Source organism: Aethalodelphis obliquidens, unplaced genomic scaffold (genome assembly GCF_003676395.1).
Source record: "Aethalodelphis obliquidens isolate GAN/ISIS:26980383/991018 unplaced genomic scaffold, ASM367639v1 scaffold61, whole genome shotgun sequence".
In the NCBI taxonomy this organism is placed as follows: domain Eukaryota; kingdom Metazoa; phylum Chordata; class Mammalia; order Artiodactyla; family Delphinidae; genus Aethalodelphis; species Aethalodelphis obliquidens.
In genome coordinates, this window is record NW_020838005.1 from 9,331,401 (window position 1) to 9,359,006 (window position 27,606).

Genomic DNA, 27,606 nt, shown 5'->3' on the forward strand with positions numbered 1-27,606 from the left:
GCCTCCCCTGTTTTTATGTCACCCCCTCTGGTTCCTTGTGTAACAACAAGCCCCCGTATTCAACCCAAAGTGGTATTAACGTCTCCCTTCTCTGTGTTGCCCAAATAATTATTAACTCACTTAACACATTCAGCCCTGTAGTAGAGACCTTTAGAATTCAAGTCGTCTTCAGTGCATTCTCCAGTGCTACATCTTTCCTTAATTCTAATACTCGTCGGGTGTTTGAATTGATAGTTTACCAGGAACACTTAATCACTTTGCTACCTCAGTCATAGGAACAGATTTCAGCTTTGACCGATCATCTTCATCATAAAGCATGAAGAAAGTAGCTATTTCTATGAAGCCTGCTGCCTCACCGAATGACACAAGTCTATCCACTAATTTTTTTTTTCCCCCAGCAACACTTTAGACCCTATGGCTTCAGTATCCTGAAAATTCAATCCCTATTCTGTTTCTGAGCATATTATCTGGGGGCTGATTGTTTCTCCGGCCGGCAGGCTACCCTGTGCATGTGAATTACCTGGGCCACCTCACCTCAGTTGCGTGTTTCTGCTTCTTTGTGGCGGGTGCAATCATACGTGCCCACTGGTGTGACCCCAGTGCACACGCTGCGCTTGAGTCAATGTTAAGCTATTGTATTATGGTGGCTTGAGTAATAGATTGCTCTTTCTTCAGCTATCATTTTCTCCGGTGGTTTTTCCAGAAACTGCTGATAACCAGCAAAGCCAGTCTCACCAGCAAGGTGCGTATTTGTCACAGTCACTTCTCCAGCAAGGAATCGCACCACTCTCCCATGACTCTGAAACTTCTGCTTTGATTGAAATGTGTTTCTTTTCTCCTCTTTGTAGCTTAAGAGCACTTCAGTAGCTCCTGAGTCCCGCCCCAAAGCCCTCTTATCACTGATGATGTGATAAATGTCATCATGGCTACAGCTCAAAAGACGATCTTTTTCAGAGAGCCTCAACTCAACACAATTATTTAGCCCAGCGCTATTTTTCTCTAATCTAGAGACTTCTTTGAAGTCAGTGGGATGCGTTCAGCATGAGGAGAGGATGGCTAATCTAGTCCTAAAAAGAGGCTTCTCTGACAGGCAATTTCCTCTCTCTTCTTCCCCAAGGCTGTGCAGGTTGTCTGCAAGTGGTTACATGCTCTTGGCTGGTTTGATATAATTTAATTATATCTCTATTATATTTTTTGGCCGAATATTTTGGATATTTATGGTAGTGTTTCTGATAGCATTTGATGTAGGCTTTAGATATAGAACAAACAAAAAATAACTCCCCGAATTATTTAACTACATATCTTATTAAAAATGCACGTAAGCCTAATTTAAAAATGGTTTTATTGAGGAATAATTGATAGGCAATAAACTACACGTGTTTAAAGTGTACAATTTGGTATACTTTGACATGTGTATGTGTTACTGAAACCGTCATTGCAATCAAGATAATGAACATATCCATCACCTCCAATCGTTTCCACATGCCTTTTTGAAATCTCTCTTCCCATCTCCTTTCTTAGGCACTTCTACCATCCCCAGGCAATCACTGATCTACTCAAAAAAATTTTTATTAAGACTTTATGTCTTTAGAGCAGTTTTTGGTTCACAGCAAAGTTGAGGGGCAGGGGCAGAGGTTTCCCATGTGCGTCCTGCCCCTAGAGACGCATAGCCTCTCCCACTATCCATGTCCCCACAGAGTGGCGCATGTATTACAGGAACACACCATAATCACACAAAGTCCACAGTTTACATTAAGGGTCACTCTTGGTGTTATACACCGATCTACTTTTCATCACTATAATTTAGTTTGCATTTTCTAGAATTCTAAATATAATCATAAAATACGTGCTTTTTGTCTGGCTTCTTTCACCTAGTGTAATTATTTTGAGGCTCACCCACATAGTCGCATGTACTACTTTTTATTATATTTTATAGACTGCCTATGGATAGACCACAATTTGTGTATCCATTTACGTGTTGATGGGCAACACAGAAATACAAACGATCATAAGAGACTACTATGAAAAATTGTATGCCAGCAAATTGGGCAACCTAGAATAAACTGATACATTTCTAGAAATGTATCATCTACCAAGACTGAACCGTGATGAAATAGAAAATCTGAACAGACTGATTACTAGTAAGGAGATGGAACAGGTAATCAAAAACATTCCAACAAGCAAAAGTCCAGGACCAGTGACTTCACTGGTGAATTCCACCAATTATTCAAAAAAGAATTGGTACTAATTTTTCTCAAACTCGCCCCCAAAATAGAAGAGAACTCTTCCAAACTCATTTTACGAGGCCAGCATTACCCCAATACCAAAACCAGACAAGGATGCCACAGGAAAAGAAGAATTATAGGCTGACGTCCCTGATGAACATAGATGCAAAATTCCTCAACAAAATATTAGCAAACCAAAATCAGGAATACATTAAAAGGACCATATACCATGATCAAATGGGATTTATTCCAGGAATGCAGGGATGGTTCAACATTTACAAATCAGTCAGTGTGATACACCACATAACAAAATAAAGGGTAAAAAAATCATATGATCATCTCAATAGATGCAGAACAAGCATTTGATAAATTTAACATACATTTATAATAAAAGCTCTCAGCAAAGTGGGTATAAAGGGAAGGTTCCTCAACATAATAAAGGCTACATATGACAAGCCCACAGCCAATATCATACTCAACAGTGAAAAGCTGAAAGGATTTCTTTTAAGATCAGGAGAAAGACAAGGATTCCCACTCTCATCACTTTTATTCGACATAGTATTGGAAGTCCTAGCCACAACAATTAGATAAGGAAAAGAAATAAAAGGAATCCAGATTGGAAAGGAAGAAGTAAAACTGTCACTATTTGCAGATGACATGATACTACATATATAAAATCCTGAAGACCCAATTAAAAAACTGTTAGAACTAATACATAAATTCAGTAAAGTTGCAGGATACGAAATCAATACACAAAAGTCTGTTGCATTTCTATACACTAATAATGACCTATCAGAAAGAGAAATGTAAAAAGAATCTCATTTACAATTGTATCAAAAGAATAAAATACCTAGGAATAAACTTAACCAAGACCTGCATATCGAAAACTGTAAGATATTAATGGAAGAAACTGAAGAAGACACAAATAAATGGACAGATATTCCATTCTCTTGGATTGGACGAATTTAACAAACATAACTCTGAAATATTGCAGGTTTGGTCCAGACCACCACAATGAAGCAACTGTCACAATAAAATGAGTCACATGAATTTTTTGGTTTCTCAGTTCATATAAAAGTTATGTTTACACTATACTATAGTGTAAAGTTATTATTTACACTATAGTATATACTATACTTTATACTATACTATAAAGTTATTATTTATACTATACTGTAGTCTGTTAAGTGTGCAATAGCATTATGTATAAAAAACAATGTACATACCTTAATTAAAACTACTTTTTTGCTAAAACATGCTAATCATCATCTGAGCCTTCAGCAAGTCATAACCTTTTGGCTGGTGGAGGGTCTTGCCTTGATGTTGATGGCTGCTGACTGGTCAGGGCAGGGGTTGCTGAAGGCTGGGGTAGCTGTGACAGTTTCTTAAAATAAACAACAGTGGAGTCTGCCACATCCATTGACTCTTCCTTTCACAAATGGTTTCTCTGAAGCATGACATGCTGTTGGATAGCATTTTACCCACAGTAGAACTTCCTTCAAAACTGGAGTCAACCTTCTCAAACCCTGCTGCTGCTTTATCAGCTGAGTTTATGTCATTTTATAAATCCTTTGTTGTCATTTCAACAATCTTCACAGCATCTTCACCAGGAATAGATTCCATCTTAAGAAACTACTTTCTTTGCTCATCCCCAAGAAGCAACTCCTCACCCTTTCAAGTTTTATCATGAAACTGCAGCAATTCAATCACATCTTCAGGCTCCACTTCTAATTCTAGTTGTCTTTCTCTTTCTACCACATCTCCCCCTACTTCCTCCACTGAAGTCTTGAACCCCTCAAAGTCATCCCTGAAGGTTGGAATCAACTTCTTTCAAACTCCTTTTTAACGCTGATATTTTGATCTCTTCCCACGAATCGTGAATGTTCTTAATGGCAACTAGAATGGTGAATTCTTTCCAGAAAGTTTTTATTTACTTTGCCCAGATCCATCAGAGGAATCACCATCTATGGCAGCTATAGCCTTAGGAAATGTTTTTCTTAATAAGACTTGAAAGTAGAAATTACTCCTTGATCCATGGGCCACAGAATGAACATTGTGTTAGCAGGCATGAAAACAACATTAATCTCATTGTTCGTCTCCATCAGAGCTCTTGGATGACCAGGTGCATTGTCAATGAGCAATAATATTTTAAAAAGCATCTTTTTCTTGAGCAGCAGGTCTCAACAGTGGACTTAAAATATTCAGTAAACCATGTTGTAAACAGAGGTGCTCTCTTTCTATCTTTCATAGTTTCTGTGGGTCAGGAACTTGGGAGTGGTTTGACTAGGCAATGTGGCTTGTATTTCTCATGAGTTTCAGTTGGATTTTGGCTGACGAACCAGTCATCTTAAGCCTCCAAGGGGGCTGGAAGATCTTCCAAAGTGGCTCCCTCACGTGTCTGGCAAAGCGGTGCTTGCTATTGGTAGGAGGACTCAGTTTCCTCCATGTGGGCCTCTTTACAGGGCTGTGTGAGTTTCCATGTCATGACATGGTGGCAGGCCTCCCCCAAAGCCAGCCATCCAAGAGATCAAGGTGGACGCTGCAGTGCCTTTTATGACCTAGCTTCAGAAGCAAAAATAGGATGACAGGGCAAAAAAAACATGCTTTCTGTTTCGTTTTGTCTTATTTTTCTCATCCCTTAAGACCATATTTGGCTGAGATTGAGGGTCAGAACATGATGGAATTATTTTTCATGACCTAAAAAAAAATTATGAGAAAGTGGAGATAACCAGTTGTTGTGGGAATTGTTGAAGGGGTGCCGATAGAAACAGAGGTCTCTGTGTTCCAGTGAGGACGTCTGGCCCACAGCTAGATGGTGGCCAGCCTGTCTGAGTCTATCCAGGACCCAAACAAGTTCTGGCACATTGAGGACGGAAGCACTGGTTCCTCCAGAGGCAACACCACAAGCTAGAAGTTGATGCTGTTACTGGGAATGATGGTGGTGGTGTGGCTTCTCCCATGACTTTACGTGGGGTGGGGGGGCAGAGGCAAGCGGGAGCACAAAGCAAAGGGCAGATCTTCCGTGCTGCAGAGTGGGGACTTCCTCTGACAAACAGGTATGTGAGCACGCAGAGGAAGACTTTGGGGGCGTCTAGAGACACCTGGGAATGATGGGAAGGGCGTTCACCTGGCAGTCAAGCCCATGGTGTCTCCTGCTGTCACAACCTGAGTGCAAAGGACAGTGTGATCTCATTTGTGGATGATGATTATTGATCCATTTGCTATATACATCGCATATCGTGTATATAGGTCACAACCAGCATCTTCTAACCACCAGCCAAGGAGAGTATCTAGTGTTTTGTTCCTCCACAAGAACACCCACAGCAAGCAGTCCAACAAATTGTGATGGAACTAAATGGTGCTGAAGCATTGTTCTGTTATTAGAAGACCTTGTTTTAGTTTCCATACTTTCAAAAAAGGCAAAAAAAAAAATCTTTATGTTTTTAACAGCTCACGCAGGGTTCTTAAGTTGAAAACTACATCTGTTCAAAGTTTAGGCAATCTGTGAAATTTTATTTTTATAAAGCATTTTCCAAATTAGAACACCAAGAGCATCCGGACACCACAAAGCCGCCCATTGGTTTCTGACCGTTTCTTAGTTTATAGAGTAGCAAGCGGAACTGTTTTCTCCACCTCACATGACATTAGAAAGGAAACGTGCTTGGGCTGGAATTGTAGTTGGAGATGGAATTCTTGCCATGAACTAATAAACAACTGGAAACAAGGGTGATTAGAATGGAAATGACACAGCAGAGGCCTCCAGCAGCGTCACTCTGCATTTACACATCTCAGGGTAAGAAGCTAATTCCCCTGAATGAGTCCCTCTGAGCCAGGTGCTCCTGCGATTTCATCGTCCAGTTGAGGCCCCAAAAGGCAGAGTCATAGAGCAGCCAATTCTGCTCCCTCTTGCAAGAGTTGCATTTTTCGTTATGGAGATTATGGCAAACTTATGGGAGTTTGGGGGGAAAGTACGTAGAGGAAATAAGAAGACCAAACGAAAAGTTAGTTTTGAGATGTTTGGTGGGAAATCGCTGAATTTTAAAGTAATGTTGTCTTTACCTCACATATTTTGTTCACGAAACTTTCAAATGGTAAGAGACTGTACCCGTCAGTGATTTGCTCCTTCACTTTCTGTTTTGGTGTCTATGTTTGGTATGAAAATTCTATGCTTTACCTCCATATTATTTAAGCATTTTAGAGACAAAGTGTGATTCTGTTGTTTTTTGTTAAATGAAGAGCTAAAAAACATGGATGCTTAAAATTCTCAGACCCCTGGGGTAGGAATTAAGGGAGCAAGTGAGGGTCAAGCCGTGGGGAACACATTTGTGTTTCACGTTTTCCCATCTCCTCTCCCTAGGTCCTTGGCAGATGGAATAGTTTTCCTTATTTTCCTCACATGCAAAACAAGCGGTAGAAAAAGGGACATCATTGAAGGTTAGTATGAGTGCTGTACAGGCAGAAACTTCTCTCTAGTGGGGACTGTCCTTGGGTGAGGTGACATTCTGTTACAAAGGGGAGGCTTGATTTAATTAAAAGGTCCAATGCTCCTGGCTTAGGATATGGGGCAAGCTCTATGCATTTCCGCCTGGCACATGGTGGGCACTTGATAAATATTTATTGAAGAATTTCTGCAGCCTGAGCCTTCTTTGTGGCAAGAGATGACATTTATCTTCATAACCCGCAATGGACTCATCAAATCTCAATGATTTATTGAACTATTATTGTCACATAATAAAGTTATGGTTGATTTTTTAGGGAAGCTGTCAGGAAAAATGATGAAATATTATTTATGGAAGATGCTTGAATTTTTTTTTTTTTTTTTTTTTTTACGGTACACGGGCCTCTCACTGTTGTGGCCTCTCCCGTTGCGGAGCACAGGCTCCGGACACGCAGGCTCAGCAGCCGTGGCTCACGGGCCCAGCCGCTCCGCGGCACATGGGATCCTCCCGGACCGAGGCATGAACCCGCGTCCCCTGCATCGGCAGGCGGACTGTCAACCACTGCGACACCAGGGAAGCCCAAGATGCTTGAATTTTTAAATAAAAAGTTCAATATGGTGATTCCTCAAAAAATTAAAAATAAAACGACAGTAGGATCCAGCTTACCCCTCTTCTGGGTATTTTTCCGAAGAATATGAAAACACGAATTTGAAAAAAATATATGCACCCTTATGTTCATTGCAGCATTATTTACAATAGCCAAGATATGGAACAAGGTAAGTGCCTATCAACAGACGAATGGATAAAAAAGATGTGGTATATATACACGATGGAATATTACTTAGCCATAAAAAGATGACATTTGCCCTTTGTGACATGGATGGACCTTAAAGTTACTATGCTAAGTGAAACAAGACAGACAAAGATAGACAAACACTGTGTGATTTTACTCATATGTGGAATGTACAAAACAAACAGACATACAAAAAACAAAATAAATGAACAAGCCAAATCAAAGAAAAACAAATACGTCGACTCGGAGAACAGAGTAGTGGTTACAGAGGGGAAATGGGGGCAAATTGAGTAAAGGGGACCAACTGCATGGTGGTTGACGGAAACTAAATTTTTGGTGGTGAGCGCTGTAGTGAATACAAAAGTAGAAATATAGTGCTGTACACACGAAACTTACATAATGTTATACATCAATTTTACCTCCATAAAAATAAAATTTAAAAGTGCCATCTAAATAGGAGATATTATATTTTAAAATATGGCCAGGAGGGGAGAGAAACACATGAGAGCAGTAAGTGAATCATCTTTAGTTCTTGCCACGAGTACTGGACAGACTTATTGCCCTTTTGGTTACACTGTAAGGAAGAATTTGAAATAGTTATTGTTTTGAGAGGAACTGCATCTGCACAGAAGTCCTAGGCATTTATGAAAGCTGTCTTTTGGGAAGAATTCATTATTTTCTGCCCTTTGGGGGAAAGCCCACGATAGGCCACCGTGTCCCCAAACTCAAGGACAGTTTCAAACGAAGCATCTGAATCCTGCAGCTTTCAGAGAAGTTGGACGAAGCGCGGGCTGCTGTTGGCGGCCAAGGTAGTGGTGCTCCGGCTTTATTTGCTGGGCAGCTTCATGAGAATCAACTGGTTTACAGTCATGACGGGGGAAAGGTCACTTTGTGGGAGAGTCGACTTCCCATTCATCACCATCCTTGATTGCCTTCTTGGCGATTTCATTTTCTGACATCAAACTAGTCCTTTTGAAGAAAATCTGGCAAAATCTGGTTTTTGTGGGCTCTCAGAATCCTGGATGGGTAGTCCACGCACGTCTCCCAGGTCTGGCTCTCCCCGAGCCTGTGTGCAACGGTCGCTTAGGACCCAGCTTATCTAAATCCAACCTCAGCATCCGTCCCTTCCTCTCGTCCCTGTATCTGTACCTTTGCGTCTCAGATGTGGCGACGAAAACTTTGCAGTCACGTCTGACCTCTCTATTCTTGCACAGGGTGGCAAATCAATGAAAATCCCCCAGGAAGTTTTCTTTACAGATGCTTCTTGCATTCAGAATGTTACTTTCTTTAGTCTTTCTCTCCTTTAATATTTACCTGTTGGCTGATCTTTCCATTTTACCCCTTCTATTTTTACCCTGACACTTCCTGTTCAAAACCCCCGAGTGCGTCCCTGCAGTCGGTAAGGGAAAGGTATACACCTTGGCCTGCATTCTGTCTCCACTGCACCGTCCCAGTTTAACTGCGGCAGCCCAAACGCAATCCTTTGTCACTCTCTGTGTTTGCTCATTCCTACCTGGCCCTCTTCTCCTGCTGGGGCTCCCCCAGGACTCCCGGCCACTCCAGTTTGTTGCGAGCATTGGACAGACACAGTCCCAGCTCTGCTCGTGGGACGTTTCATCTCCATCCCCTTTAACAATCCATTATTATGGGGATTTGATTTTGGCTTTATAGCTCTTATCCTGAAATTTGGACAGTGGTTGCCATGACATGCAAGATGAAATTTAAAAAAGAACAGTTATCGATCTTACGTCAATGGCAAAACACAGAAGGATACAATCCCCCAGTTTGGGCATCCCTTACAGACTCAGGGTGAGGGTTGGGTCCTGCTTTGTCTCCTGTGCAGCCGGGTAAGCCTCCAGGACCCCATCCACAGTCTGCAGGGCTGCCCTGCTCTGCAAGGGGCCCTCCTGGGGACACGCCCCGGCCACGTGTTCCGAGGGGACCACATCGTGCTGCATCAGCTGGTGTGTTTAGCCGTGGGGTGGCTATTCTGTGCCTCTGTTATGTCACCGGTCTCAGGTCCAACGACATGATTGCCTCAAACACACTGGCATTCACAGGGAAGTCTGAGGTGCCCGAAGTGGCTTCTGCAGGGCACGTGGCTCATGACACAGCCTGTCGCAGTGAAGGGTCTCCTCGGAGGGTCTCCACCGAGGGTCTCCCCCCTCTGCCACTCAGCCACTTGGCTGTTCACGCCTCTGTGTAAAGGGCAGTCAGTGCCATCCCAAGGAGGGGATGTCTGTCCCCTCGGCCCTGGGGACTTTCTGGTCCCCCTGCAGCACCAGGGGTGGGCAGCCCTTCCCTCAGGGACTGGCCATTTTCTCCTGGAGAGAAGGTATCACAGCTGTGCCCGGTGTACTGACATCGGACCCCGAGGTAACATGGTAAAATGTTTGGTTTTACTCATGACACGTGGACACTCTGATTCCCTGATGAAGCTGAATTGTAGGGCACAATGTCCCAGAATTTTGCATTTGGTGGGAATTGACATAAGGAGGCTAATTCTTATTCTTGCCAAATAAGGGCATTAATAAAAATCTACCATCTCTTATACTGTCATAAGAGGAAAAAAAAAAACCTAAGATTGCTGCATAAAAAGATGTTATTAAATGGAATAGATTTAGCTTTGTGATTCTCATTTTTCTCAGTTCATAGAGGCTGGGTGAAAAGTGGGCCAGGAACTGGTCCACCGGTCCTGAGTTTGGGAACCACAATTCTGCGAACCATGTTCATCTAACTGAAGTATCCTTGAAGGTCCGCTTTCAGTGCAGCAGCTAGTGTACCCCACCCCTCCTCTTCCCGCCACCACACACATCTTTACAACACGTTTGAACAGCTATCCATATTTGCTGTCTTGTGTTGTCCTCTAACGGTTTCGTGTGTAGATATCTTGTCTCTTCCAGCCAGACTGTCTAGGTAAATAGAAGGCACTGACTAGCTAATTATTTGCATTTCTTTCTATGATACATGCTGGTTTGCTATTTAGAGGACTGTAGGCTATTCACACGTGTGTGTGTGTGTGTGTGTGTGTGTGTGTGTGAGATGCGTGTGTGTTGTGAAAGTCAGCTGGAGCCCTCTATTTACATAGGTACATAAAAGAAGGGTGCACATTTCTGAAGAAATAAGTGAGCTTTGTGATAAGAAAATTAGCCTGTGGAGTTTCCTCCATCTTTCTCTCCGTTTCCTGCAAGGCTGGAAGGATGCACTCTATTGTGTGGACCTGGCCTGCATTTGAGCATCTGTAAAGTCTCCTCATTTGTGATGATTCAGTGATACTGCAGGGTGTAGCAGGTAGTTGAGATTCTCCCGCAAAATATCAGAATTGTTTTTCATTTTAATACACTTTTTTATTTAATAAAATGTTTCTTAGAGTGACAGCTGAGCCTCAATAGTTATGACTTCCTGATTGCTCTAGCAGTTTAGAGAAAAAATAAAAAGGAGCCTCAAGTAAAATTTAAGTGGAAAAGATTAAAATTCAGAATTATGGACGTTTTTTCATTTGAATAAATCCTCCCTCTTTGCGGGAAATTTTATGTGCCAGCCCGTTTCCCTATAGTTGATAGTCTTTGAAGAAGGACTTAATTTCTTTCTTCGAAGTATATGAACAGAGTTATTTTTTGAAGATCCGCACAACTCCCTCCCACCGCCCCCCCCCCCAGCTTCTAGACTCTACTTTTGGCTGCAAACCAAGCACACACACCACCCATCTTGCACATAAAAGATTCAGTTTGGGACACAAGCGTGGAGCGTATGAGTGAGTGAAATGGACAGACGACAGAACATCATTATCTTGGGGATGTTTTAAACTGCTGCTACTTATGATAGCCACACAGCTGATTTATGGTATGTGCTCAAAACTGTTCAGTCATTTCCCTTTTTGGGAGTTCATGAGTTTTCAGATTCATATGTATTAAGTCTTATGCCTAAATTAAATCATATTTCCTAACCCCCAATGCAGCTCTTTAATCACTTTGTGATTGGTTTCTTTTCTTCAAATAATATGTTTCTCTAACAACTTAATGGAGTATGTTATTAACGTCTGATTAATCTTTTGCGGATGGAGGAATAATATGACTACCTCCCTTCAAGGTGTATGTAATGTAACTTCATTACTATTAACTCAAACTGCTGTAAGAGAGATTATGGTGCGCCCAGGAAAACAAAGAAAACGGACGTCATTGACAAATAATCTCAGAAAGGGAATAAGGCAGAATCCTCCTTCCCCAAAAAGGACTCACTATACATGAGAATTTTATTATACTTCATTAAAATGTTTACGTTTTAGTAAGACCTTAGACCTGCGGCATTTTCTTGTCTTAGTTTTTCCTGACTCATTAATTCTTTCAACACAGCTTGGTGAGTGACGCCGACCCTTGTTCTAGGTGCCGGGAGAATAGTAGCAAATAATTCCGAGAGAAACTCTGCCTTTGTGGGATTGATACTCTCATGAATCCTGATGAACTAGTTTATATTTTTTTAAAAGCTTGTTGTGTGAGCTTACTGAACTTTATATAAAAGACTTGATTATATATTGCAGCCTTATTAGTAAAAGAACAAACATGAATCATGTGGGATTAGATTCTTAGGGGAACATGGTGCAGAGGGTGGTGGTGAAACACCCTTTCTCTAGACCTGGGGTCTTAGCAGTAGCAGGGACAGATTGTGGTGCCTGAAATTGATGGAGTGACGAAACAAGGGACACAGAAAACGGGAATTGTCAGGATTGTTTCCAGAAGGTATCATGACCACGTTCTCCCAAACATTGTAAAAGGCAGAAGAGAAAAGCATCCTTGCGTCTGGTCTAAGATAAAGGTTTTACTCAAAACAATATCTTAAAAAAAAAAATCTTGGACTTGACCAGTTTTGGAATTTTGAGGATGGGGTAGAATTTTAGGCAGAGCTGGCCCTGATTAAGAATGAGAGGAAGGTGGAGTTCGGGAGACACCTCTCCGCATCCCGTTTACCCTGTTCTCCATCTGACTTATCCTGTTACACTCCCTGTGAGGGGTCCATTCTGAAGACCTGGGATTAAACCCCAACTTTGCTATTTGTCACTCGTGTACGTGAAAGAGCCACCTTGCTAAGCCTCAGTTTTCTCATCTACAAAATAAAGATAAGAATATTAAGCTCCGAAAGTTGAGATGAAGACTAAATATAATATGCAAATATAGTAATATATAAATATAATGTATGTGCAAGTGCTTCGATACAATTAATAACAAGACTTAGCATCATAACTAATACTTCCTTAAGGAATGGAAATAAAACTCTGAGAAACACAGGAACCTCTACATTGAAAGCCTGCCAGATGGAATGGCCAAGCTGTGGATTTGTACGTTGATCAGACGGTGCCTTGGATTAAACCACGTGTGAGGCTTCACATTTTGCACACGGAAAACCATAGCAAACCCCACTTATTCTGATCCCTGGTTACTCACTCTTGCCAGACTGGTCCCGGATGGAACTTTATAAGGGACGTACTTCCTGTAGATATGACCAACTCTAGAACATGGAACGTCAAACATTTCTCCTCCACACATCCAAACCTAAAGAGGGGAAATTAAAAGTATAATAAAAGCGAACAGTACCTTTCATACCAAAAAACCCAAATTATTAGTAAGATTCATACAAAATCTTAAAATCTCTTAAAGTCTCTAAATAATTTCTGTTTATTATCAATGGCTAACCAAGGGGAAAAACCCCCACATTTTAAAAAACCTAGATTCTTAGGAGTATAGAACCAAAATATTAGTTCAGTAAATCTAATTTCCATAGATAACATGTTGACATATTTTTTATTCTAGTAGAATTTTAACACAACTATTATAATAAACTGGCATTTAATGGTTAGACATCTTATTTATATAGATATTTGTTTTGACAATCTTGTGAAGTCATTAGAAGAAATAACATTGGAATTTGTGTCAGTTAAAAAAGGAATTTCTAAAATAGGTGAATGAATGAAGCCACTTAGGAATATCCATAATTTATCTAGATACTGAAACTTTCAGTAGAGCTCACTTTAAGAATCAGAGTTGCATTCTAATTTCTCCCCACTCCCGATCTTTTCTTAGGTACAGAAAATAATGGGTTAGTGATGTGTACTCAAGAGATGTTAAACTCAGGGTATCTGTTAAGATGTTGTACTTATAGGTAGTGACAAAAATTAATTGGTTATGTTTTCCCATGACTGCCCACTCAAACCATTAATCCTGGTTTTATACAACAGGCTGCTTACTGTAAACGGGCTAATTATCAAAACATAAATGCAGGCTTCATATATGCTAGATTTTTAGCTATTATCATTGCAAGAAAATGATTAAAAAAAAGAGTTAGATACTGTAATGGTTAGTTTTATGTGTCAAAGGCTGCAGCAGAGCGTGCAGATAGTTGGTCAAACATTACTCTGGCTGTTTCCATGAGGATGTTTTATGGATGAGATTAACATTTAAATTGGTGGATTTTGAGTAAAGCAGTTTCTCTCCATGATGTGGGTGGACTTATCCAATCAGTTAAAGGCCCTTGGAGAACAAAGACTGACCTGCCTCAAGCAACAAGGAATTCTGTAGGCAGACTGCCTGCCTTTGATCTTGAAAGGCAACTCTTCCCTGCATCTTCAGCCTGCTGGTCTACCTTGCAGCTTTTTGGATTTACCAAGCTTCCTCAATCCCATGAGCCAATTCCCTTCAATAAATCTCCCTCCATATATGTACCCTGTTGGTTCTGTTTCTCTGGAGAACCCTGACAGATGCAGATACACAGCTTCTTTTAAAGTGAAATATTGGAAGAGAGAAAGAGAAATGTTTATGTCTTAACTTACATTTGCTTATATCTTCTTTCACTAAGAGGAATGGCACCCTAAGTAAGACTGGTGAACAAACAGTGATGAATGGAATCCCAAGGATGGCAAATGGATTATGAAAACAATACTCAGTTGCTCTAACTCCTGAGAGTTCAGGACTATTCATGGTATCAATTTCAACTTGGCTTTAGATCAAGTCGTCAGAACTATGCATAGATCATGTAAAGCTGGGAGGGGCAGAGAACATTCTAAACTACAGTACCGACAATTGGAAAGATCCCGAGAGGCTGGAGCTATATAAGATTCAACATAAAAAGGGTAAATATAAGGACCTGTCCCCAGACCTGCAAAAATCAACTCTTCCAGAGCAGGAGAAGGTAGAAAAAGACTGAGTAGCACAAAACACATCACCAGGAAAATATGGAGAGTTTAGGGATTAAAGGTCTTGATCTATCTACCTGAAGTCTTATGCTAATTTCTGAGAAAATGCTTTATATTCCCTTGTAAAGAGAATTACCAACATGGGGAAGGGATGCAAACTGTGTCTTAGAAAGAAACAATTGGAAGAATGGAGGTTCGTAGTCTTGATAAGATAAAATTCAGAGAAGTGCTTTTCGAATATCTGAAGAACCTAACATTTGGTAGTGATGTTCATAGAACCCCAAGGAGCTAGGACTAGGATTAATAAGATAGAGCTATAAAGAGACAGATTGCAACTCAGTGGAAGGAGGAAATTTGTAATAGACAGCTTGGTTAAAGATGAAATGGGCTTCCTGTATTGCTAGGTGTGTTGAAATCCACAGTTGATGACATTTTGTAGACAAGAATGTAACTCTGGTGGACAGTTGATCTAGCCGATATTTTAGGTAATTCTAATAATAAGAGGTAGCATTTATGAATGCTTACTGTGCTCTTTTTCATTTAATGCCCACAACTCAATGACAGACTTTACTATTTCCCCAGTTATATAGGTGGGAACATGGCAGCCTACAGGCTAACTTGTCCAAAGCTGCAGAATTGGCCACATCCAGAACAGAGATATGCGTCCTAGTGATCTAACTCCAGTGCCCACCTACTAAGTCAACAGTTTATCTACAGAGTCAGCAAACTTTGTTGTAAAGGGCCAGATAGTAAATACTTCAGGCTTTGTGGGTTATATGGTCTTGCAACTAAGAAACTTTGCTAAGAAGAGACATGACTGTATTTCAGTAAAACTTTGTTGACATAGATAGGCAGTGGGTCATAGTTCGCTGGTCCCTGTTCTATAAGATACACAATCCTTTCAAACACTGAAATTCAGGGATTCTAAGATACTACATATGGGAGGTTGCATTTTCCCAACTTAGACACCACAATATCTCCCATTGCACATGCCCCTCTACAATGTGACCTTGGTACCCCGCACTGAGATGTGGGACTATGTTCCCTGTCCTTGAATTTGGGTGTGCTTGTGAATTCTTAGGCCTGTAGAGGACAGCAGAAGTGACTGAGGTCATGAAAGGCATAGCTTCTGCTTGTCCACTGGGGCACTCGTTTTTGCAAATTTGAGCTGCCATGTAAGAAATCTGACACCTTGAGGAGACCCCACTGTAGAAAGTTTGGGCCACATGAAAGGTCACGTGTAGGCGCTCGGGCCGACACCCTCAGCTGTTTTCACCAACACCCAACATCAACTGCTGGGCATGTAGATGAAGATTCCTCTAAATGATTCCAGCCTCTAGCTGTGACCCTAGATACCATGAAGCAGAAATGAGCTCTCTCCTTTGTACCTTTTCTGAATTTGGGACCCAGGAATTTGATACAATGCTTGTTTTATGCTGTAGATTTTGGGGTGCTTCGTCAGGCAGTAATAACTGGACTACATACTTCCAAATCCGCGGTGGAGGTGAACTCTAACACGGGATAAAAATTTACAGGTCACCCACAGATTTTATCTCATCCTATTGTGGGAGATACAGTGCAGGACGTACAAATTTCCATGCTCACTTCTTCCGGGGCTCACTGCCAGGCTATAATCCCCAGCTCCTTGGTATTCAGAAGGGGCTGTATGCTTGTTTCTTGCCAGTGGAATGTGGACAGAAGTGATGTGCATCACCTCTGGGCTCAAGTCAGTAAGCGGGGACTTCCTTTCTCCCCTTCATGATTCTCTTCTCCCTCAGAGCCTGATGAATTGCAGAAGATCCAGAGGAGGCCTCTGAGCCCCTAGAAGGTGGTGGAGTCACTAAGCAGATGGGGCCTGAGTGTCTGGAAACCGGGGTGGAGCAGAGCGCACAGCTTCCTTCTCTCCCAGGGCTGAAGTGTAGCAGCTGCATGACTGATGCTAAGTTACCAAGATTTGGGGATTATTACAGCAGTTGGTCCACTCTAAGAACCCTGTTTTGTTTGGTTCTATTTTCAGTCTCTTCTGACATTTTAAATCAAATACAGTGAATTTTTTAAGTACAGTTTTAATTTTATCAAAAACTTTATTGAATCAAGCAGCCTGAATATTTGTGAGATTATTTCCTTTTATTAACTGTGCATTTTATTATTATTTTTTTTAATTTATAAATTTATTTATTTATTTAGTTTTGTCTGTGTTGGGTCTTCGTTGCTGTGCACGGGGTTTCTCTAGTTGTGGCGCACGGGGGCTACTCTTGGTTGAGGTGCGTGGCCTTCTCATGGCGGTGGCTTCTCTTGTTGTGGAGCATGAGCTCTAGGTGCACGGGCTTCAGTAGTTGTGGCTCGTGGGCTCAGTAGTTGTGGCACGCGGGCTCAGTAATTGTGTCGCATGGGCTTAGTTGCTCCGCGGCGTGTGGGATCTTCCCGGACCAGGGCTTGAACCCGTGTCCCCTGCATTGGCAGGTGGATTCCCAACCACTGCGTCACCAGGGAAGTCCCAGTTGTGCATTTTAAAGAGAGACAGTTTGAAAGTAATTAGACAATAGATGCAGGGGTGGGAAACCGGAGGGCAGAGAATGTTCAGGAGTCCTGTGTGTAATCAAATGTCAGAGGTAGGCAAGTGTCAAGGCAGAGAGGCTTTCCTACCATCCGCAGCTGGGAGAGAGTGATTGGTTGGCCCAGGTGTTTATTTTTCATGAAAAGGGGACCGCATTTCTCTCATCATTTGGTGAGGTGGCCAATCCCTCTTGCGGGACAAGGGGATGGTGACAAAGGACAGCCATAATAGAAAGTTAAATAAATCCTCGTTGCCTTCCTTTCCAAGGTAGGGCAAAAAAATAACCAAACACACACACAAAAATGAAATTCTAATTCTCTTTGGAGGGTCACTGTAATACAGTTTTTAAAGATCTTTCTATGGGTGTGTAACAAATTACCAGAACTTGGTGGCTTCAAACATCACACATTTATTTATGATCTCCTGTTTCTGTGGGTCAGAGGTCCTGTGGGCTCTGTGGGGTCCCCTGCCTGGCATCTCACGAGGCTGAAATCCAGGTGGTGGCTGGACTGAGCACTTATCTGGAGCCTCTGGGGAAGAACCTGCCTTTAGGCTCATTTAGTTCCTGACAGCTGTAGGACCAGGGCCCGTTTCCTTGCTGGGGATGCCCAGGGCTGCTCCCAGACCCATTCTCAGTTCCTTTTTCCGGGAACTCTCCATCTTAGCCACGGCTAACCGCCCTCACATAGAACCCTTCTCAGGCTTTAAATCTCCCTGACTTCTTGTGCTCCCTGCTGGGGAAAACTCCCTGCTCTACAGGGGCTCCTATGCTGTAAAGCAACTATACTCCAATAAAAATTAAAAAAAAAAAAAAAGAGCATGGTCTAGCTTGACTGGGAAAAAAGAAAAAAAGACCTTACTGAGTTGTGAGAATTAACTGAGCAAAATAGATTTAAAGGCAGTAGTACAGTTTCTGTAAGAGTATTCACTCAATAAATATATTAATTTATTGAGTCTCAATCAATCAATCAAGGGGCCCCTGTGATTAGTTTAGGCCCACCAGGGTCATTGTCCTAGCTTAGCGTGAACTAACTAGAAATTACCTTTGCCATGACTTTTTTGCCCTGGAATATAACTTAAGTGTAGGAGGAAGCCAGGGAAGAGGGGCAGCTTGGAATTCTGCCCACCGCCATCACCAATGAAGCAAATGTTATGCCTTCTATTGCTAACCTACTCCAAATTCTTAAAATTCTCCCCCTCAGAAATTTTTCTTTATAGCTAAGTCAAATTCAGAAAATGTCTGTCCAGATTTTTCAAAAAATGCTAACACCAGTGTTAAAAAGGAATCCTAGAATTTATTATTTTTCTCCATATTGCCACTGTGATCACTTAAAAGCATGAATCTGAGTCTATCATGCTTCCATTTAAAATCCTTCGGTGGTTTTCTGTTGCTGCCAGGGTAGCGTTACAACTCCTGCATAAAGATTCCCAAGCCTTGCATTATCTCGTCTTTGCTTAACTGTCCCTCAATCACTCTCTCCTTTCTTCCCCGCCCCTTCCTCCCCCATCTGGTCAAGTTTTGATTCTCTAGAAAGGACCAAGTTCCCCTCCTCAGGGCTCGCTGCTGTAAATTTTTCTCTCTAAAGAAATTCTCCCCTTCGTCTTTCCTACCCCTTGACTGGTGTTTCCTATTTATTTTCCAAATTTCACCTAGATTTGTTAGGACTCCTGTTTTATACTCTCTTTCCATCCCGTACTTCTCTTTTCAGGTAATTCATGAATCAAGTCGACAAACAGGGTAGCGAGCAGTTACTGTATGCCAGGCATCATTCACTGTTGGAGGTTCAAAGTTCTGAATGCATGGAACTTTCTTTCAAGTAGAGACAGTGCTTATGACAACAGGAATCAAGTGACTTATTTGCATGTGTGTAATGATTCGCCTCATGTTTAGATAATAAATATTTGTTAAGTGTGATCATCTCATTCAGTTATGCTTGTACTCCTACTTATGTAGGGGCTCTAAGACCTTCTCCATTTAGTCCCGCTTCTTATGACCTCAGGGCCAACTTGCTTTCACCATAAGCACACCAACTCAATTGTCTCTACTTTCAGAGGTTTTTTTTTTTTTTAACATCTTTATTGGAGTATAATTGCTTTACAATGGTGTGTTAGTTTCTGCTGTATAACAAAGTGAGTCAGCTATACGTATACATATATCCCCATATCTTCTCCCTCTTGCGTCTCCCTCCCTCCCACCCTCCCTATCCCACCCCTCTAGGTGGTCACAAAGCATGGAGCTGATCTCCCTGTGCTATGCGGCTGCTTCCCACTAGCTATCTATTTTACATTTGGTAGTGTATATATGTCAATGCTACACCCTCACTTCATCCCAGCTTCCCCTTCCCCCTTCCTGTGTCCTCAAGTCCATTCTCTACGTCTGTATCTTTATTCCTATCCTGCCCCTAGGTTCTTCAGAACCTTTTTTTTTTCTTTAGATTCCATATATATGTGTTAGCATATGGTATTTGTTTTTCTCTTTCAGACTTACTTCGCTCTGTATGACTGACTCTAGGTCCCTCCACCTCACTACAAATAACTCAATTTCATTTCTTTTTATGGCTGAGTAATATTCCATCGTATATCTGTGCCACATCTTCTTTATCCATTTATCTGTCGATGGACACCTAGGTTGCTTCCATGTCCTGGCTATTGTAAATAGACCTGCAATGAACACTGTGGTACATGACTCTTTCTGAATTATGGTTTTCTCAGGGTATATACCCAGTAGTGGCATTGCTGGGTCATATGGTAGTTCTATTTTTAGTTTTTTAAGGAACCTCCAAACTGTTCTCCATAGTGGCTGTATCAATTTACATTCCCACCAACAGTGCAGAGGTTTCTCCACACCCTCTCCAGCATTTACTGTTTGTAGACTTTTTGATGATGGCCATTCAGACTGGTGTGAGGTGATACCTCATTGTAGTTGTGATTTGCATTTCTCTGATGATTAGTGGTGTTGAGCATCCTTTCATGTGTTTGTTGGCAGTCTGTATATCTTCTTTGGAGAAATGTCTGTTTAGGTCCTCTGCCCATTTTTGGATTGGGTTGTTTGTTTTTTGATATTGAGCTGCATGAGCTGTTTGTATATTTTGCAGATTAATCCTTTGTCAGTTGCTTCATTTGCAAATATCTTCTCCCATTCTGAGGGCTGTCTTTTGGTCTTGTTTATGGTTTCCTTTGCTGTGCAAAAGCTTTTAAGTTTCATTAGGTCCCATTTGTTTATTTTTGTTTTTATTTCCATTTTTCTAGGAGGTGGGTCACAAAGGATCTTGCTGTGATTTATGTCATAGAGTGTTCTGCCTGTGTTTTCCTCTAAGAGTTTGATAGTGTCTGGCCTTAGATTTAGGTCTTTAATCCATTTTGAGTTTATCTTTGTGTGTGGTGTTAGGAAGTGTTCTAATTTCATTCTTTTACATGTAGCTGTCCAGTTTTCCCAGCACCACTTACTGAAGAGGCTGTCCTTTCTCCACTGTACATTCCTGCCTCCTTTATCAAAGATAAGTAGAGTTGTTTTGTTTATTTATACCATGGATATCACCACATACGTCTTTATTTTTTTCAGTCTTCAATAGCAGTGTCCGTCTCAGTAGACGGATGCATATCCTGACACACTAGGGAGGTACGTTTGGGTAACAGAGTGGGTGCACGCTTTCTTCAGGAAAGCACCACTGTTGTGGCATTTCTCAAATCCTGTATTTGTTCCGAAAGACGTGGTTTATATTTTTAAAAGACATTTCCTGGTAGCGTGATGTGATGATATTCTTTAAAAATATTATGGCATTGTCGTGCTTAAGCGTCTAACTCTTGGAGAAACATTTTACATTTACAAACAACATGCCTTCTTTTGACAACGTAAATATTTTAAAGCAGTGTTATTTCACCGTGAATGAGCACAGTGTGTTTTTTTTCACCATGTAGCTCAAATTGAATGAATAATTGAATGCCTGCCTTCTTTTTTAATCACTTTTCAATACCAGCCACAAACTGGGGTTTCGGCACAGAGAATGTTGAATTGAATGGCATCGTACAATTACAGCAGTCGTATGGAATATGAATGAGTTTCAGTAAGAAATCGGTTGTCAGGAGGTTAGTAAGGGAACATTACCAAGTATAAGATGAAGCATAATATACTACATGGACATGGTGACCTAAATTTAAGAAAAAAGAAATGTATTAGTGCGTTCAGTTCCAAAGCCTGCTCTCCCTCTAATCTTCCCTCGCCCTCTTCTGCCCCTCCCTCCCTCTGCTGTAGCAGTTCTGGCCTCTTTTCTGTTCCTCCGACATGCCAGACACCCTTCCGTCTTAGGGCGTTTGTGCCGGCTGGTCCCTCTGTCTGGAATTCTCTCCCCAGACTCCCCGTGGCTAGCTCGTCATCTCTTTCAAGTCTTAGCTCCAAAGCCTCTGGCCCCACACACCCTCTCACCGCACACTGTCAGCCCTCCTCACCCCACTCTGCTTCTGTTCTCCAGCACTTAACACCTTCTCACTCACTTATTCATTATGTTAATTTCTTTATTTTTTTAAACTTTTCATTTTATTGCTATATTGGAGTATAGTTGATTAACAATGTTGTGTTAATTTCAGTTGTATGACAAAGTGATTCATTATGTTTCTTATTTATCGGCCTCTCTCCCTAACAATGGCAAGTATCTTTGTGTGTTTCATTGAGAGATGGATCTCAAGCACCTAGGACAGTGGCTGACACACAGTTGGTGCCCTGTAAGTATTTGTTGAATAAATGAATGAACTACTCATTTATTGATATAAAGTAAGGTTAATTCCAAACAATTCAGTTATTTAATGATAATCTTCCATTTAGCTGCCAATAAAAACTATGCTCTCTAGTATATTCAAATACAATTTCAAGGGAATAAGCTATCTTGAGCTTATTTTCGTTTGTAACTGGTTTAGTATAAAGAAGTGATTGATGATAAAAGTACAGAGCATATATAAATAAGAAATTAAATTTCTGTGGCTGGAAAATAACTTTCTAAGTGTGTGGTGTGACTCGGATGGGTTATGTTTGAAAAACCTCTTAAGACTAGACAATCAACCCCTTTGTACCATCTATCTAGAAATTAAAATATTAGTTGTTAACCTAAAAAGCTTTAGTGTGTAGATATTGCAAAGGGCCGTGTCTGTCATTAAACTCATTTTCTAGGCTGGATGTAATAAAAACTGTACTTTTCGACCTGACTTGATCTAAAAAAGGTAACAATGGAAAGGCACATGCACACCATTGCTTTGCTTTATTCTTAGAAACCTGGGTTTTGAGGTTATTCTTAGAGATTAGGAGAAAAAAAGAACAGCTTATTTTGACCTTGCCCGACTCTCCTTTTCTATTTGTTGATCAGAACATAATAAAAGGAGAAACGGGAAAATGTATCTGCAGTCTTTACTGAGGATATGTTGGTTTCTAGTCTCAAGGGGAAAGCTCTTGTTTCTGAGCCATCTGCTTAAGATTATTTCAGAGTAAGAAATGCTCTGTTACGTCAGTATAAACAAATCGTGCCCAAGCTATCTTGCATTTAATGAGCTTCAAGAGGTCTGGGTGGGGATGGCAGGGTTTCAGAGGGTACGTTGTTCAGAAGATCCTGTTTTTAAGACGTGACGTTTACATTTGCAGTAACACTACGCTCCTAAAAGCAGTGATTGGGGTGGGACATAAAAACAGATATATCCCTTTTTGGTTTGTCTGAAACATTAATTCTTGGGGAGGAAAGAATGGATTGGAACATCTTCAGAGTGCTTCTCTAGGTAAAAATACTATGGTTTAAGGACACAATCCCTCATGTCCCTTAACTCATTATTCTATAGCTTAGAAGATACAGTAGAAGCAAAGTGTTCACTTTTTACTATTATTTCTGTGCGCCTCCAGATTTTAAGTCTATTGCTTAAATTTTCTGGCTTCACCATCTGCTAAAAAGAAATGAAAGTTCTTAAAAAACTCTTTAAAATTGGCTTTCTGTAGGGGAACAACTTCTTTCCTTTAGGGAAATACCCAAACATGTGCTTCTCCTTCACCCCTGAGTCAGGCTGTCAGTCATCCTACCTTCCGAGTGGCAGGGTGGGAACCGGACTGAGGTCACGCTAACTGAAATCCTTCCTTGGGATTTCGTGAAATTGGAATTACCTCTCTGGTGGCGAAGCAGAGAATGAAAGCCTGAGAGCTTCTAGGGGCCATCCCTGAGGGGTGGAAGGAGTATTCTTCAGAGAGCGGCAGAGGCCAGGTGCTCAGGGAAAGGGTCCTGGCAGCCTCCCAGAGGCTCACTCATTTCTTTGACTTTTTCACAGTTTGTTTACTTGAGTGTCCTGTCCAGTTTCCCCTTTCCTCTAAGTTAGTTGGAATTGGGTTTCCGTCTTCTAGTAAACCAAAGAGTCCACATTAAGAAAGCTCTCTTGTTGGATTTAGAGATTATCATACTAAGTGAAGTACGTCAGACAAATATCATATGATATCATTCATATATGGAATCTAATTTTAAAAGATGCTATAAATGAACTTATTGGGTTGGCCAAAAAGTTCGTTCGGGTCTTCTGTAAGATGTTATGGGAAAACCCGAACGAACTTTTTGGCCAACCCAATATTTACAAAACAGAAACAAGACTCCCAGATTTTGAAAACAAACTTATGATTACCAAAGGGGAAACATGGGGGGTGGAGAGAGATAAATACACACTATTATATATAAAATAGATAATCAACAAGGACCTACTGTATAACACAGAGAGCTCTACTCAGTACTCTGTAATAACCTATATGGGAAAAGAATCTGAAAAAGAGTGAATATATGTACATGTATAACTGAATCACTTTGCTGTACACCTGAAACCAGCACAACATTGTAAATCAACTATACTCCAATCAAACTAAAAAAAAAAGCTCTCTGAACAGCCAGGGTTTGAGTGTCTGGGGGTGTGAAGCACATCATTCAGAAGCTACTCAGATGAAGACCGTTACGTCGGAAACTTTGGAAAAGCAAACAGTCTTCTAAGCTTCAGTTGACAAGTGTTGAAATTTGAGGGGAAACATTCAAAATGAAGAAATGTCATCAGAATAAAAAATGTGAGCACTCTTAAAGGTTCATAATGGCATTTACGTGATATTTTTTTATCTGGAGAAGCTGACATGCTTTCACGATTCAGGACAGAGCAAAGAACGTTTGGCAGTAGGTCTTGAACTGGGCAGGTTCCTACCTTTTCCTGAGTCTCACTTTCATCTTCTGTAAAGTTGGGCTAACGTGTCTGCTTCAGGAGATGGTTTTAAGGACTCAATTGAATAATCACAGAGCACCCTTGGCACATAATAGGTGCTCAAGAATAGTGGTCATGTGTTAATATTACCCGAGGGGACCAGCTTTATTCTTCTGGTATGTGTGGGCTCCAGGGGATGCGTGTCATGTATCCACATGTTGACCTGTGTGAGGCGGGTGGTCAGGCTTATGGCGACATGCAAGTCTGAATGTGTGGCGACGAGGTAGGGATTGCATTCTCAATTGTCCTCTCACAGTTTGAAGAGAGGGAGGGAGTTGTGGGGTCAGCTTACAGGGTCCTGGTGTGTTGTAGGTTGCTGACCTTGATGTAAAGTGTAAAAATCAAATCCTTATACCTCTAAAGTTGATGCGTGCATATACCCCCATGCTCTGTGTAGTACTGTCATTGGGCTTTGGGTGACAGGCTTGAGAACTGTATGGAGCTTTTTAGGTAACTTTCTAAACATATATCTCTTGAGCTTTTGCGGGGGTGTAAACTGACTTGCATTAGAGTCATTAGATTGTATTTCCTTTTTCTTGTTAGGGAAAATGGCAACCAGAAAAATACAAAAATTCTTAAAAATTTCAACGTTAGAAAAAGATTTCAATAGGAAGTTAAATCGACCTGAACACAGATACCGAATGCTGTGTAAATTGTTATATCCCGCTCTCTTTACAGCTATCTATAAAAGCTAAAATAAAATTAAATAGGGAATTAGGAAAATGCCATCAGACATAAAGGAAGTAACAACTGGAAGGAATTTAGACTTGCCAGGCCTCTATCCAATGGACATAAAATTTAACTTGAAAATGCTCTGTTTCACCTGAGGTACCTTTTGTTGGATAATTGAAATGAATCTCAGACTGGCTTGTGAGACATTTAGCAGCTCTTTCTGTTTATCTTTGAGTTTCTGAATGAGTTTAGAGTCGTTTTAATATTTTCTTTGGAAGATCAATTCTGGGCATGTTGAACTAGAATGGTTATTTTTGTATCACCTAGGCTAAATATTGTAGGGGAAGAAACCCCATAGGAACAACTCCAGATATTTTCTTGTGTATGTGAAGGTATACGGTGCGCCATAAAAAGGCTTGTGTCACATTTTAGACACAAAATGCAACTACGCTTCGAGGTATTTGCAGGCTCAGAAGTAAGGAGAGGTTTTTTGTTTTTAATATAGCTCTCTCATAAAAGCAGTGAGAAGGTATATAAAGTATTTTAGAATCATCCTTGGCATAAAAAGGATTTCTAATGAGTACATTTGATAAGACTGAATTTATTTCTACCAAAACCATTTGTACAAAGCATCGTCACTAGAGTTTATATAGAGGTGGCTTAAGTGGGAAAGAGTACGCTTCCAAAATGAGATTGAGTTGTATCCTTCTAAGGAGACAAGGAAACTATTTCAGGAGTATAAATTAAACACCCTAGGAGGTTTCTGTATTTTCAGACAACTGCAGAGAAAGTGGAAAATGCTTATTAATTAGAACTGTAGGTACTCTGCCAATGTGCTGGAGGCTTGTCTTGGGAACCAAGAGTATGGAAATTAACAACGGTGAGGGCAGGGGGACCGAGGGACCGGCTTGGGGTCAGGGCCCCGGGGAACAACCCCCTTTCTTTGGGACACTAGTGTGTCATTGTTTTGTAGTTTCTCCTGCCAATCTGTGGGTCCTGTAACACATGGAACATTTGCTCTGGTGATGGCTGGATCAGACACACTCAAGGCTGGAGGAGTAGGAGGTTGAGGACCAGTAGACACTGGAGCCCATTCCCCACCTTCTAGTTTGGGTACAGATGCAAATATTTTAAAAACATGATGCCAGATCTAGCCATCTCTTCTCTGAGGCTCCTACTTTGTAATATTGGCTGGCTGGACTCCTTTTAGCACTTAGCACCATCTGAAATTATCTTGTTTATTTATTCACTTATTTATTTATGATCTGTCTCTCCTCAGACTAAATTCCACAAGACAGAGAACTTGTCATTTCTGTTGACAATTATATTCTCAGTGTCTGGCAGACAGTAGGCTCTCAATTAATATCTCCTGGATATGTGAATACATCTGTGACAATTGTCTGCATGTGAAATTAATATTGTCATTTTATCATATAAGTGCTTACATTTGTATTATGTGACATGTTATAGATATAAATTATTAAATATATATAACAAAATTTATCTTCTCTCCATATTTATTTTTGCATATATATTTGTACCTTGTCTTTTTTGTCACTTAATAATGATAGGTTTGGATATTATTCCATATTAGTAAAAATACACCTGTTGCATTCTTTTTAAAGGCCATACTGTAGTTCATAGTGATTAATTTAATTAGTCCCCTAGGATGGATATTAATCTTTTTTCATTTTTCATCAATGAAAACAATATTGAGATAAATATCTGTGTACCTGTGTCTTTTCACACGTGGGATTCATCTTTATTTTTTTTCCCTAGATAAGTAGTTGTTCCACACTATTTACTGAGGAATCCACTCTCTTCCTCTTGATTTGAAATGTTTTTCTTATGCTAAATTCCCATATTATCTGGGTCTATTTAAATTCTGTGCCATAGGTATCTCTGTCTAATTTCTGTATTTGATTACTTAAGTTAGCCCCCTATCATTTTTTCCCCAGAAATTTTCTTGTTATTCTATTTGTTTTCCCTTATGAACTAGAAGCAGTTTATCTAGCTGTCCCTGGTTAACCTCCCCCATCCAAAAAATCTTCATGTTATCATTTTTACTGGGATGGCATTAAATACAGGAGTATGCTTAGGGAGAACTATCTTCATTATGAATTTTCATTTATTCATTTATTTTGTGTGTCCCTCAGTAGCATTGTAACATGTCTTCATGGAGGTCTAGGACATTAAAGTTTATTCCAAGTTGGTTTTTCCTTACTGTCGTAAAGGGTGTCTTCCTTTGGGTGGTTGTTTTCATACATAAAGGCTACTGTTTTCTGTATATTTACACACACACACATTTTACTCAAGCAACTTACTGAATTTCTTATTTATAGTAGTTTTTCAGTTGGTTCAACTTGAATTGTTCAGGTAGATATATGGTAATATTATTTGCAATTAATGCAAAATTTCTGTCCTTTCCAATTTTTATATCTCTTATATTATCTTGTCTAATTGAATTGCATACTATCATCAGG

The 27,606-nt window shown here is 40.6% G+C and overlaps 1 protein-coding gene across 1 annotated transcript in view; it reads right to left on the reverse strand.

Annotated features, from left to right (window-relative positions):
* Positions 1–27,606, reverse strand: part of GALNTL6 (polypeptide N-acetylgalactosaminyltransferase like 6) — a 1,148,431-nt gene that overhangs the window by 67,545 nt on the left and 1,053,280 nt on the right. The window contains exon 8 of the mRNA XM_027087880.1: positions 12,896–13,003. Coding sequence (XP_026943681.1) covers positions 12,896–13,003 — 108 coding nt within the window. The remainder of the gene's footprint in view (positions 1–12,895; positions 13,004–27,606) is intronic.